This window comes from Coccinella septempunctata, chromosome 9 (assembly GCF_907165205.1).
Source record: "Coccinella septempunctata chromosome 9, icCocSept1.1, whole genome shotgun sequence".
In the NCBI taxonomy this organism is placed as follows: domain Eukaryota; kingdom Metazoa; phylum Arthropoda; class Insecta; order Coleoptera; family Coccinellidae; genus Coccinella; species Coccinella septempunctata.
In genome coordinates, this window is record NC_058197.1 from 14,961,200 (window position 1) to 14,976,083 (window position 14,884).

At 40.7% G+C, this 14,884-nt stretch overlaps 1 protein-coding gene, 1 long non-coding RNA gene and 2 other non-coding genes across 4 annotated transcripts in view; all 4 read right to left on the reverse strand.

The window, feature by feature from the left end:
- Nucleotides 1-1,226: 1,226 nt before the first annotated feature.
- Nucleotides 1,227-14,884, reverse strand: part of LOC123320387 — a 132,129-nt gene continuing 118,471 nt past the window's right edge. The window contains exon 4 of the long non-coding RNA XR_006538754.1: nt 1,227-1,264. This is a non-coding gene — a long non-coding RNA (uncharacterized LOC123320387). The remainder of the gene's footprint in view (nt 1,265-14,884) is intronic.
- LOC123320386 lies at nt 3,325-4,119 on the reverse strand. The gene has a single exon (XM_044907699.1). It carries the CDS (start codon nt 3,820-3,822, stop codon nt 3,361-3,363), a length of 462 nt encoding a protein of 153 aa, XP_044763634.1. The 5' UTR covers nt 3,823-4,119; the 3' UTR covers nt 3,325-3,360.
- Trnat-agu lies at nt 12,920-12,993 on the reverse strand. The gene has a single exon. It is a non-coding gene; the product is annotated as a tRNA-Thr (tRNA).
- Nucleotides 13,291-13,363, reverse strand: Trnak-uuu. Its single transcript has one exon. It is a non-coding gene; the product is annotated as a tRNA-Lys (tRNA).

Consider the following 14,884-nt stretch of genomic DNA (forward strand, 5'->3'; position numbering starts at 1 on the left):
AATAATTTCCTGCGATGCAGAATTGAAAGTACAAAGGAAACGCTTCTCAACTAAATTCCTAAAACGTCTGGTCTGGCAGCTATGGAAGCCTAACGCACAACTGCAGGACCCTGTAGACATACAGAGTGAGTCTTTGACTCGTACAAATATTTTAAAAGCAGATTCTTGAGATTAAAAGAAAAACTTTGTTTCCTTACCATTTTTTTCGAATCGGCTCGGTTTAAAAGATACATGCTGTTGAAAAACTATGAAAAAAAGTTATTTAAGTTCTCACAAACGGTTCTATCGAATGGACCGAATTTCGGAATATAGTTTTTCATTTATAATCATTACGTGCCATAAAAATACCAAAAATTTTAAGAACCTAACTCTTGAAAAAAAGTTGGAGGCTATCTAATGAATGAACGCTTTGTCAAATACAAGTATTCCTCATATTTTCTCATATGATGCGCCGTTTTCGAGTAATCAAAAAGTATATGTGAAATTTAAAAAATTGGGAACTTTGGCTGAATACAACTCTATTCAAAAGATCCACTGATGTGTAGTGTCACAGATTTCGCTAGTTATTCTGAAGGTTATTTTGTTTTTCCAGAGATAGCACAGCTCATAATGAAAACTTAAAATGGCTAGCTTAATCTTTTTAGGCCGAATCGAAAAAAATGGTATAGAAAAAAGTGTTTCTTTCGACCTCAAAAAACTTCTGTTGAAATATCTATACGAGTCAAAGACTCACCCCGTATATTGTGCTAGATTATCGAAATCTTGTTGTTGGAGTCGTTTTTGATTCGTTCATTCTTACTTCAAATCCACTTTGGCTATCTGCATGAACCATTCATCAAATTCTTCATTTATTATTCCATTTTATTTCATCCTTTTTCATTTTAGCGTATAAGCGCGCCTAGATTATCTGTCAGGTTTGTCCCATGACATCTCTAATTCAATAGTCCTTTTCTCCGTCTGTTACTGCCGATAAATAATCCCTCTTCTGCATACCTATCGTAAAGGGGTTACTACACCTTCGTCACCCTTCGCGTTCGCAAGACAAAGGGTAGAATGATATCAAGAAAAAAAATTCGGCCGCATAAACGACATGTGTTTCACGCATCGATTGATATCGTTCCCATTCAGTCCGACTGAATCGAAGCGAACATGAGAAAACAAATGGGGCTGTGGCCCACGAACTTGTACGACCAGGTTTGTAAAAGTAAAAAACATGCGGCACTAACCTTATGACTTCGATGTCGAGCAGGCAGCAGATGCAGTTCTGAAACAAACAAAAAACGAACACTATAGCACATGATTTCATCATAATTGAAAATTTCGAAAAGTGAGAAAGCAAAACTCAAAACAGATTCTATGTTGGGGGGTTGTCCCCCCTAAATTCTTAATAGGGAATAGAGGTTGAGCTAAATCTCGATTGGAAGACAATATGTCCCTTTATACTACTGTCTTTCAACTGAGGTATAGCTCACCCTCCAAACCCTATAAGGAATTTAGGGCTGACAACCCCTACACCTAAGATTGAGGAGATTTTAAATTACAGTTCTGCTAGAAACATGTCCCCCTCTGAATAAAAATTGACCGGTTCCGGCATTTTCTCTGAAAATATCCTTGTCTAGACAAAATTGGCCTGGCAAGTTTTCAAATTGTCTGCCTCTATAACTACTTCAAGGACTCAATAATAATTCCCAAACCACAGTATTCATGTAGAGGGATAAATGATCTTTCAATTGAGGTAAATCTCACCCTCTATTCCCTATTGAGAATTTAGGGGTGATAGACCCTACACCTAAGATTGGGGAGATTTCGGCTTACAATTCTGCTCAAAATATGTTCCTCTCCGAATAAAAATTGACCTGTTCCGGCATTTTCTCTGAAAACATCCTTATCGTGACATAATTGGCCTGGCAAGTTTTTGAATTGTCACCCTGTATATCTACCACCCAAAAGAAAATGAGCGATCTCAATCACTCCCTCCATCTCCGAAAAAACGATCCTCCTCCAACTCTTCATGAATAACCTAATCAAAGCTTCTCGAGTAACGGCTTATCGCGCCCGCGGATCCGCGCGCGACTCGGAGATACTTTTCCGTAGGAGAAAAGGAAGGAAAAGAGGAAACTCCACCTCCTCCCCGTCCCCCGATCTTCCGCCGATTTTCCACGTCGGTCCGTGCGACGGATCGTAAATTAAAATTCAATTAGATATGGAGATTGAACGGCCAGAGAAGTTGTTTCCAATTATTCCGCAGTCGATGTCGCTGACGTTCCCGTAATTGTCAGACGTGCCGTACCGAAAAAAGCGACGGAAATGGAATGGAAAAATACATGAGGGAGGGACGTCTCTTGGAGATCTTAGCTCTCTTAACAGGGACAGATCGTATCGGAGCCACGACATGATTAGGAGACCTACGATTGTTCAGATGCTGAGTATTTCACTCAGATGTTAAAACACTTACAAACTTTGTTTCGACTAGCTACAGTCCCTGGCCATATTATTAGACGCACCATCAATTCGATGCAAAATCTCAAATAAATACGCTTTAAAATTGATTTTTGAATATTGAATTATTAAATTGAACATATATGTTCAATACACATATATATTCTTCATATGTCAATGGTTTCCACGAATAATACATCATATTTAATGAAGAATATTAATTTATTTATGTTTCAACACATTTGGAAATCAAATTCTAATATTTTGTTGAGCCACCTCTTGCCGCTATGAGAGCTTCAATTCTTAGCGGCATACTATCAATGCAAGATTGTACATTTTGCTGCATTTGTGGATGATGATTCCATACGTGGATTATTTTTTCCAAGAGCTGTGTTCTGGATGTGATCACATCTTTAGCCACTTCTCTCTTCATTAGCTCCCACACATTTTCTATGGGATTCATGTCGGGGCTATTGCCCGGCCAATCGAACAAAGGGATATTTTGTTCACGTAAATAGGTTTTTACAGAACGGGCTGTGTGGCAGGGTGCCCCATCTTGCATAAAAACAAATGGTTCGTCATTGGGGAACCAGTCTGCGACTTGTGGCAGCAACAGATTTTGTAAGACTTCTTTGTACTGGTCTTGTCTCATTATGCCTTTCACCACGTACAAACGTCCTGTGCCTTTTCCGCTGATCACTGACCAGACCATCACTTTCGTAGGGTGTTTAACAGTCTGGATGAGGCAGTCGGGATGAAATTTTTCTCCATGGCGACGACGTACGAACTGAGCTTTGTTCTCCAATATTTCAAAGGTGCTTTCATCGCTGAAGCAGACCTACCAAAAACACGAAAGAGAATGAAAATATTAATAATCAATGCCGTCTCTTCATTATTTAATCGTAGATGATTAATTAAATATTAAATTACCGTTCTCCAGAAGTCCAGATCTTTTTCTCTCCACTGTTTGGCCCAATTCAGACGCCTTGCTTTCATTGCTGTTGTTAATTTTGGTTTCTTGGCAGGTCGGTAGGCTTTGAAATCCAAATCCTTCAATTTTCTGCGTACAGTACGCTCAGAAGCATTCACATTAGCATCTTTTAGTTTGGTTCTGATGATATTTGTGGATGCAAATCTGTTTTGCAGACAAATTTTCTTCAGGCATCGTTCTGACCTTGGAGTAAAAATTGGCTTTCTTCCACATTTTTTTTTCCTTTTCGGGGCTAATCCTTTACCGGATTCAACTGCTTTCTTTATGCGTCGTACACTAGCTTCAGAAACATTCAACCTTGTTGAAATTTCGCGGTTGGAAAACATTTCTGCATCAATGAGGGCCTTAATTCCAGCTTTCTTTCGAGGTGTAAGGTCCCTTTTTTTCCCCATGATTCAATGGTCACAATAAACTTTTTCTGGTAACTAAATGTGCTCTAGATGAAGTAAACAAACCGTTGAGTGATTCTAGACTGCAAAGTGAACAAAAAACGCGGAATATCACGTTCAAACCTGCATCAAGCGAGACATCGGCAGGAAGAGATATGTTGGTGATTCATTCTCTGGTTCCAATATGTCAATATGTAATGCAATACATCGAAAATAAATGAAACATAGAACTATATAATGAAATTCATAAATGAAAATGACATTCTGTGGATTTTAAAGTAAATATTTCGTTTTTTTCTTGGCAATACAAGTCAATATATGAAAAATCCTTAGTGCGTCTAATAATATGGCCAGGGACTGTACTTTCTTCTCCTATTAGCAGTGCATCTACGCAGGCTGAACTGAGGCCTTGTGGTCCATTATTCATACGTTGGAACGACTCATGCCTTGAAACACGCCGACTAAATGTCAAAAATCGACAGAGAGTATTCGCTCTCAGGGTGGGAATAGTGGGTGTTGTGTTGCCTAGTTCACTACAGGTGAACAGAATACGTTCAACAGTTTCATCAGTACTCCTGCACCAGCCTGACAAGAAACAACCAGAAAGTCCTGATTTTTTCAAATTTTCATTGAACAGGTGGCGAGTCATTGCACCATCAGTCACAAGACTCTTCTGTCTCCTCTCAAGGGCCAGGAGTTTCTGGTCCTCATCCTCAGAAGACGGCCTCTCAACGAGGAGCCTCAGCTTCTCGTGCTCCGTTCAGAGAACAATTTTCTGTCTACCCACCTAACCCAGAATGTCTGCCCTACAGTAACATCCAAGTGCGCCAGACATAACTTCAAAAACGTCACCGGAATGCAGCTCACGCAAGGCTTTGCTGCATTCCCTTATAAGTGACCTTTTCATCAGGAAGGGATTTCAGCATTCTCTGACAGTTGGAGCATATCCTAGACAAATAATGCCCATCAGATGGTTCCACAAAGTTTCAAATGCAGAAGTCTTGCAGCGCGCTAGTTGTATAACAATCGACACTTCAGTAACGAGGGCCCGACTTAGATGGAGCGGCCACATTCTGAGGATGCAAGACACAAGACTACCCAAAATAGCTCTGTATGGCTAATTCACAGAGATAGCTCGGAAAGCAGGAGGCCAGTAGAAGCGGTTTGAGGATATACTGCATCAATCCCTGAAATCAGTTAATGCCAATCATAACTGGGAACAACTAGCGTTAGACAGATCACAGTGGAAGTCTTTGGTCCACAGTTATAATGAAGACTCGAGAAGAATACAGCGGCGGCCAGATCTGGTTGGTGACTATCGATGCCCCGAGTGTGGAAGGATCTGTAGGTAACGGTTGGGTCTCTTCAGTCACAGGAGGGCACTCAGTCGCAATTAGCCCTAAGAAATTATAAGTTTGATAGCACCGATAGTTTTGTTTTTGTTCATTCTCGTTAACAGCAATGAATCAATGAATGGATGAATGGGAGGCATATACACAGAGTTTTGGAATAATTTTTGATAATGAGGGATAGTTCCTATGGTATCTGATTACCACCATGGTAGCTGCGTCCTATGTTAGTGCAGATTTAGTATGCCAAGAAAAATAATGATTCTAGCTAAATAAACAGAGTGATCAAGGGATTGTTGATCATTTACTCATTACGTAAAATAGCCTCACCAAACCAAAACTCTCATTCCATATTTGCCAGCTCTGATACAAGCCTGTGCCTCGGCTAGATGCACAGCCGATCACAGAACTGCAAAATCGTAGCACAGAAGACGCGTAGACGAACCCTCGTCTAAGAAGAATCTTCCAACCCGATTTATGCGGTCCGGATAACATATTGTGAAATCGTATCTTCGATTTCGAAGGCTCTCGAAGTTACCATACCACGCTGCTTCGCGCTGCCGAGATAGCTGCGTGTGGTCCCTGCCACACGGGCCAGCAAATCAATTAATGACAGACGGACGGACTTACGGGTTTTCACGCTCTCCGCCGGATTAATGTGAGAACGCGCCGTTTGATATTTTCCTAGATTTATGGGATTTCGACGGCTTATTGGGGCTCAGGTGCGGAACTGGATTAACGCGGATCCGAACCGTGAACGGAATTCTTATGGGCTGAATATTTGGATTGTTGTTAATGTCGATGCTGAGGAACGTCTTCGGTCCTGTTCTGCCTTTAAGGACGATATTTATTACAGGATGAGTCTTGACTCGTACGAATATTTCAACAGTTGATTCTTGAGATCAGAAGAAACACTTTTTTCCTATACCTTTTTTTCCGTTTCGGCCTTGATAAAAAGATATAGCCATTTTAAGTTTTCATAATCAGCTGGCCTCCTGGTTTCCGAGCTCCCTCTGTGAATTCGCCATACAGGGCTATTTTGGGTAGTCTTGTGTCTTGCATCCTCAGTATGTGGTCGCTCCATCCGAGTCGGGCCCTCGTTACTTGAGTCTTAATTGTGGTACAACTCGCGCGTTGCAAGACTTCTGCATTCGAAACTTCGTAGAACCATCTGATGTGCATTATTTGTCTTAACGGTGTCCAGTTTTCGCTTCCGTAAAGAAGCGTTGGGAGAACCACTGCTTTGTCTTGCTTTTGTCTTGGTCTTCAGATTGAGGTCGTGATTTTGAAGCACTCTGCCTCCCAACAGCGAACCCAACATGAATTCAGGCGTCTTGCAAGTCAACAGCCATCGAAAATAATAATGAAAGTTTAAAAGTTCTTGGTAAGGCTTCAAACATAGCCATTCTGTTGCCCAATAATCAAGATTACAAAATAATTCCTTCTGCATGTGTGACACTCTTAGTTCAACTCGGAGTTTTGCCAAAACATGGTGCTATTTCTGCTTGTGAAAGCACTCGAAGATGGTGGTCTCCACTCCCCAGGACTTTTCAAGAACAGTGCATAGTACTCGAGTTATTCAATCAGATCGAATTTTACAGCTCCAAATTCAGTATAGACCACTTGCATAGGAACATTTCGATCCAGGTTCTCATCACCAACAACCACCAACACCGAACAGAGAATTCGCATGACTAACTGAAATAAATATCAATTCGTCTTTCAGGTCGTAATTTACAATAAATCACAATAAGAATAACCGAACCTTGGGCGAGATTGCAGATGAAAAATTGGGGTCATTTTCACCCTTACACTATGAACTAGGAAAGATTCGAACCGAGAGATTAAGAGAGCAAAATTTTGTCGCGTGATGAACAAAGTCAATCAGTACCAACAAGGCGGCTATTACTATTCAGCTAGATGGGAAAGGGAAGAAAACGTTCTCACCTGATATCTGAAGAATATTTAAACGAGGAAATATTCTTCAACATTTTGTGAAAATCTTCTATGTGAACAAGTGGGCAGTAGATCGGAGCAATGCTAACCTATTATTAAAAAATATATCATGGGAAAAATCAGGCAACGTATGTGCTACAACATAGGCGAATTTTCGGCTCGTAATTCTCACCGAGATCGGAAATTTATGCCATCGAGATCTTTCACAAGAACGTCATGTAGGCCCCCCTTCATGGCGACAACTCATACAACTTAATTTATTTTTCGATTTAAATAATATGCAAACAAGTTAAACGACGCAATTGCATGATGCTGACTTATTACACCAATGAGAACGGTATTAGAACAAAGACCGACATCGTAAATTTCTATAATAATAGCGTACCGATGAAATACCGATATATTACGCATTAATTACACGGTAAAAATAGAAAAAATTCAAATTTACAACGTGTGTTCATGGTTTGGCTGCCCGAAGTGCGGCGGGGTTCTTGAATTATGTGAACTTTGACGTGAACAAATCGGGCTTTGATGTTAATTCTTTCAAAGAGGTTAATGGGAAACCTTTGGGGTGTACGGCAGCCTGCTCGGATCATGAGAATGTTTTTTTTTTACCGGAAGCCGGTCGATTCCCGAGATCAGATTAATATTCATCGGAATCGTTTGGACCAGTAAAGTGTGCGGGAAATTTTCATTCTCGAACTGACTTTGATCATTGTATAAGTGTATGAAAGCCACTTTCGAAAGGAATAAGACAATACACACTGCGCAAAAAAATTAACGCACATTATGGAAATCTCAAATTTATTCTACAACTGAAGGTGTTCTCAATGATAATTATTTTTATCAGAATTATGCATGCATATGTTATCCACTTTTAATGGTTTTCTTCAATTCAGATGTTTTTCCCCAGCAGGAATAAAAAAAGATGATATTATCAGATTTTGAATGTATTGGCTCCATTCTGAAATCAGTCGTTCTCGATCAATTCTAGTGATCAATAGTTTTTCTTTCCTTTGATTTTCTACACTCGATCGCTATGTAACGCGAAACACGCAATTTGATCCAAGAGGAATGTGCCTAAGGGGTAGTTCTGCGAGAAGAAGGGTGGACATACACAAGAATTGCATAAAGGTTTGGAGTATCCCATACAAGTGTGTCCAGAATGTTGCAGCGATTTAGGTATGAATGTCCGAAGACCAGGACAGGGTAGACCACGGGTAACAACTGCCATTCAAGAACGTTACTTGAGAGTTTCTTCGTTGAGACAACGGTTTGCAACCGCTCGCCTCCTTCAAATTCAGCTTGAGCAAACTCATGAGGTGCAAATTAGCACTCAGACAATAAGAAATCGCCTCAGAGAATATGATTTAAGGCCTCGTGTCGCGGCAAGAGCCCCAGCTTTTACCCTAGCCCATCGAAGGGCGCGTTTGGATTTTGCGAGAGAGCATATCCATTGGGAAGAGGCCGATTGGGAAAGAGTTCTCTTCACAGATGAGTCTAGATTCTGCCTCTACCATTGTGATCGACGTTCCCTTGTATACAGACGTCCACATGAAAAATATGCTCAGTGCAATTTCCTGAATACTACTGGTTTCGGGGGAGGATCGATTATGGTATGGGGTGGAATATCTTTGACTGCTCGCACAGACCTAGTGGTCGTTGATAATGGAGCTATGAATGCTGATAAGTATATAAGGAACATTCTTGAAGAGCATGTAGTGCCATTTGCTCCATACATTGGTGAAAATTTCATTTTTATGGACGATAATGCCAGACCCCATCGTGCGGCATCATTCAGGTGTACCTTGAAGAGGTTGAAGTCTCTCGAATGGAATGGCCAGCAAGAAGTCCAGATCTCAATCCGATTGAGCAGGTTTTGGACAACCTCAATAGAAGGCTGAGGAGTTCAGAAAATCATCAGCTACTCTTAATGACTTAGGAATCCAACTCGGAGAAATCTGGGAAGGATTAGATCAGAACATTATAAGATCACTCATTTTGAGTATGAACCGTCGTTGCCGAGCTGTAATTAACGCAAGGGGTGGAAATACCAAGTATTAAATCACTTATCAGCATTTCAGTATTTTGAAAATTGTTCATTTCTCTTCTTTCACATAAGATTCGGTGAAATCCTGAATTTTTCTTCCATTTAATGTGTCTTGTTTCGTTCAAAACCTTCCCGAGAAAACATAAAAAATAAGTTATAAAGTCAATGTAGAGTTAACTTTCATTAAAATTGAGATTTTCAGAATGTGCGTTAATTTTTTTGTGCAGTGCATTTCAACTGAGCAATAAATTTTTTCACTGTTCAAATCTCTAAGCAACCCTTTGGGGTTGCGGCACCAACGAACGTATACCCATTCGATTCAATCGACGTTTTTTGTGCGGCAACAGCTGAATCGATGGGCAACGAAGCAGTCCACTTTTTTTTTCTTAATCCGCAGTCGTATAAATCAGGGGTCCTGCACGGGGAAGACCATCTCTCTTCGTCAGGTCAATTAGGCGACAAATATTCATCGGTGCCGTTGCTGCATACGAAATCGTACGGACACAAAACGGATATTATGCGCGGTACCGTGTAGTAGGTACGTCCAGGTGGCTTCGACGGTTCGGCTGTTTTTTTTTTTATTTCTGCGATCCGGACGGGTTCGAGGCGTTCGATCGGGTTTGAGGGCTTGAAAGGCGATAAGAGACACTCTGCAAATTGAATGTGGGAAACCCTATACAAGTGAAGGACTCACTCTGTATACTGCTCGATGTTCGAAAGTAAACCTCTTACTGATTCAAAGGAATATGTGTTCATACTGAAGCTCCAAAACTTTCGAGATGATGTACGAGGATGTATTGATATCTAGTTAGCCAAGACCAGTTCCATGAATACAAAAAATATTGCGTTACCGTAGCAACGAACAATAACTCAATAGAAGTGTCAGTGTGAAGTTTGAGGTCGAAAAAGTAAACCAGAGATACGCAATTAATTAAAAGAAAGAAGATGTCCATCGAAAAATTGGAGTATCGAGCCATCATCAAGTACCTGTATTTAAAAGGGTTAAGAAGTAAGCAGATTTACGAAGATATGCTTAATACCCTTGGTGATCAATGTCCTTCGTATGTGACCGTGAAAAATTGGACTGCAAGCTTCGAAGGAAGTGAATTTTCCATTGAAGATTATGAAAGACCGAAAATGAACCGAAATGAACGAAAAGTTCATGACATGATTTTATCAGACCGTCGAATTGGGCTAAAACGGATATCTGAAGCACTGAATATTTCATACGAACGCGTTCATCATATAGTTCACGTCAATTTGGACATGAGAAAAATTGCTGCAAAATGGATCCCCAAATGTTTGAATGTTGACCAAAAGCGTGCAAGGGTAGAAACATCGCGTTCGATCTGTACACGATTTGAAAACGATGTAGACTTCTTAAATCGAATTGTTACTATGGATGGGACTTGGGTACATTTCTACGATCCAGAAACAAAGCAACAATCGATAGAATGGCGACATTCTGGTTGTCCAAAACCTAAGAAATTTCGTGTCCAAAAATCTGCTTGTTCTTGCCTCAGTTTTTTGGGATTGCCCGATTGATTTTTTGGATACGGGTAGAACAATAACCGGATATTACTATTCGACATTACTGATCACTATACGGGAAAAAATTCAAGAGAAAAGACGCGGAAAGCTATCCAAAGGTGTTTTGTTATTGCAGGACAACGAACCTGCTTACAAATCTCATGTTGCCATACAAAAAATTCGTGATTTAGGGTTTAAATTACTAGAACACTCCCCTCATTCACCAGATTTGGCTCAATTCGACTATCATCTCTTTCCTCAACTGAAAAAAAGTTTAAAAGGTCGTAAATTTTTTTCCAACGAGGAGGTAATAAAAGCTGTGGAGGTCTGGTTTGCAGAGCAAGAATTAACATTTTTTTTGAAAGGTCTAGAGACGTTGCAGGTTCGCTGTAATAAATGTATCCAATTAAGAGGAGAATATGTTGAGTAATAAAATATTTTGACATTGAAATTTTGTTTGGTTCTATAGTAGGCTGAAAATTTTTCAACATATCCTCGTAAGCTGTGGCAAATCCATCGTGATACTTTGAGCCACAAATTGAAGCAATCATCTCACGTGCTCCCTCTCACATCTGACGTACCAACTGCACCGAATAAAAACAAAACTCCAAATTAAACCGTCTCCACCTCCAAATTAATCAATAACAGAAACTTCCCCATCCCCTTCAATCCCAACGATAAGATCCCCCACCTCACCCCACCCCCTTTCAGCCGTTCATTTACAAATTTCGTTGCTTCTTCGGTTCCGTATGCGTTTTGCATAAATTCGACGCCGAAAACATCTGAACATCTGACGAAAACGAAAACAAAAGCGGGCCTAGAACCGAAACAATCGAGTAATTCGGAAAGCGACGAGCCTGCTGCTGCTGCTGCTGATGCTGTCGATTCGAATTTGTTTCCCTGGGCGATTCGTTCCATTCCGGAGCTTTCCCAGATAGTCAATTGAAGGAATGAACCCCGAGCTGTCTCTTACCCGTGGCCACGGGTTATAATGCATCGGAGACAGTGGCGCACGTGAGTCCAACAACGGATGGCCAAGATCGATCATCAAGTGACAAGAGGACCATATTTTTTATGTGGGTAGCATACTTCTCTCCACATAGGATGTACAGCAATAGTGAAAATTCGAGTCAAATGCCAAAAATAACAGAGTTTTGGAGCAGTATACGATAATAACATCAAGAATCTCCACTTCCTGGATTTTTTTTTCATCAGGAAAGACTCTGTACACTTAATACTAGCAAGAGAGTGTTAAAATGCTGCCGGTTTCAATCAACAACCGACTGGTGAATTACTGATTCACAGCCCGCGGTTTCGTCTACGCCACTGGCTCCTTTTCTGAGCCGCGTACGGCGGTAGCTCTAGTCCCAATTAGGACCCATATTATTATATTGTTTTCGCCTGGCTGTCGATATCTCAGTAGCTCGGAGCCATTTTAAATATACGCCAAACTATGAGCCTTCTATATAGTTCGTTCGTTGGCAGTTCATTGCGGATATTACCTCCATTTGAATTTATGCATAGTCATGGTTGTTCTTTAGCTGAAGGCCAGATTTCTTACTTCCAGCCGAAGGAACTGAAGGCGGCGTTGAAGGGTTGGATCGATTTAGGGGATGGCTGGAGTTGAAAGGAGTTTTTGTTGGAGTTTACTCCTGTAAACTCCTATTCTGCGTTGTTTTTGTGATAGGGCTCGAATTTTATTCGGTAAGAAGTTTCACATCAAGAAGGAAAATCACAGTTTTATAGAAAAAAGAGGATTTAGGAGGATAGGCTCTGTATGCGAGAGGAAACATTGGCTTCAAAATAGTTTGAGATCGATCAGGAAGGCCAATTTTGGTGTGCTCTTTCAACATATTTGGAGCAACGAGATTACAAGGAAGTAGGCCCAAAGAAAGAAGTCACAGATGCTCAAATCAGGTGAGCGTGCTGGACGCCCCCTCACAGTGAGAGCAGTAACCCTAGGAACATCTGTCTTAAACAAGCTGATCAAATTCGAGCTATGTGGGCTGTGGGCCATTTGGGTCCAAATCATGGGTCCGAATAAAAACTGCAGACCCTAAGGAACACACAGTGCCCTTCACTACTCCTCAATAGACTTTGCAATAGAACTGACTAAAAATTTCATAAAGTATAGTTACGACGTTATTAGGGAATGATCAATCGTTTTCAATAAGCATTCATCCTTTCCTCACAAAATAATTCAATTCAACAAAAAAGGCCCCGGAGGGATTCGAACCCTCGATCTCCTGTTTACTAGACAGGCGCTTTAACCAACTAAGCCACGGCGCCGTTGAAAACTACGATGTTGGGATCGTTTGTGACCCCGAAGACAGTAGAAAACAAATTTTTTCTGATAATGCTCACTGGCCATTGGAAAAAAAATATATTCGATAGCTGAAAAAAATTCGAGAATAATGTGGTCAAACTCCACGTATTATTTTTCACTATCCTCTTCATTCACCCTTGAATATTCAATGTTAGTGTGATGAATTTAATCGAACATTCTTCTGGTATCGTAGAAGATCGATGATTTTCGGTTTTATCGGACCAGAATTCGAGGTTACAGTTCAACAATTAAAAATAAACCGCCCGAGCAGGGACTTGAACCCTGGACCCTTGGATTAAAAGTCCAATGCTCTACCGACTGAGCTACCCGGGCTCCTTGAGGATAGAGATGTGTACACAGGTATACAAAGTGGTAGTAATCGAGTGCGATAAACTCCCGTAGGTGATTCTGCATGAAAAAATACTGACAGTTATTGGAAATCGGAAACTGGTTGTATAGATGCAAATGAAATTTTAGTGGACTTCAAACAGTATTTATTGCACATTTTTTGACATGACACTAAGAATGTTTTGTTCGTCATTACCTAATTGCATGTCAAAAAATGCGCAATAACTCACCTCTTACGACTCACTAAATGTCTAACTTTCATATTTGCATATTTCGACCAGTTTCAGAGGAATTTATGATAGGTTCAATGGTTTTTTCACGCAGAGAGTTCCTGAAAACTACCAGTTGAGAGAGGAACAATCTCTTTGACAGATGGCGTTCACGTGATCGCCGTCTGCCATTCAGTTTTTGGTTCTTCTCTTAGTTCTCAGGAACTCTACATAAATCCACCCCATATCTCGAAAAGACAATCATTTGCGGACAAAAGTTACCTATACATATAGCAAACTTTCATTATTTTTTCATGCTGAATTACCCCTGAACTTTGTCGCACTTATTCACTTAAATTTAGCTACCTGCTCTCCTCTAAAAAAGGCTCGACACCTTTACAAACTGATCATCAAGCAGGCAAATCAAAGGTCCGTAAGCGCTTTCGATGTTTTGACAACCGTCAATCAGATAACTTTTGGACTTCTGGAGATTAGTCCATCCAATATCCTTCCACTAATCGACTAATCAATCCTTCCATCGCTACTGAAAATTTGTTCATGGCCAACCGAATGCTTTCATAAAAGTGAATGGAGTATAAGTATAGGTAATCAACCTAGAACTAAACTTATGGATTTCCAAATATTTGTGTATTACTGATCAATGCTTCTTTGATACTGTCTCCATAATGTGGAGACTGAAGCTCAATCTTTGTTGATAACTTGCTCAACGATATGTCCGCTGTTATCTCGAACAAAATCAATGCGTCATACTTGAAAGAACTAAGGAATATTCCGAACGATTCTCTACCCTTCCAACTGACCACCGCAAACCTGTCCCCACGTTAAGCGTTTAAGCTCTTCTTCATTAAACGAAGACCTATAACCCAACGACCGTTTCACGATAATCCCCTTTATAAGCACCTGCACTGGGTGATCGTACTTAGCGTACCGGTCAGTCTAGTAAGGGCAATATCGGGACCGAAGAGATGGGGGTAAGAATCGCAAAGGGGTCGATCGAAATCAACTGGTTCGATTAGACACGAACTGTTCTGCGGACAGTTGGTGCATGCGAAGGGGAATACGCCAGCGAAACGTCTTAGGGGGTGGTGTGGGAAATGGATTGTCCGGTTTTGGTGGGAAGGGGGGTGCAGTTCAATAGGTGGTCGAAGGGTTGATGTCTTTCTCAACGGAAAATCGATGGGCGCTGGATTGAGGTACGAGTCTTTGGTTGTTAGTAGAATCCTTCTCAAAAGTCGTCGAGGATATACACTGCGCGAAAAAATTAACTGAAGGTGTT

Bases quoted from the DNA above. Each gene is read 5' to 3' on its own strand.
- LOC123320386 (XM_044907699.1), bottom strand. From the start codon at position 3,822: ATGGGGAAAAAAAGGGACCTTACACCTCGAAAGAAAGCTGGAATTAAG.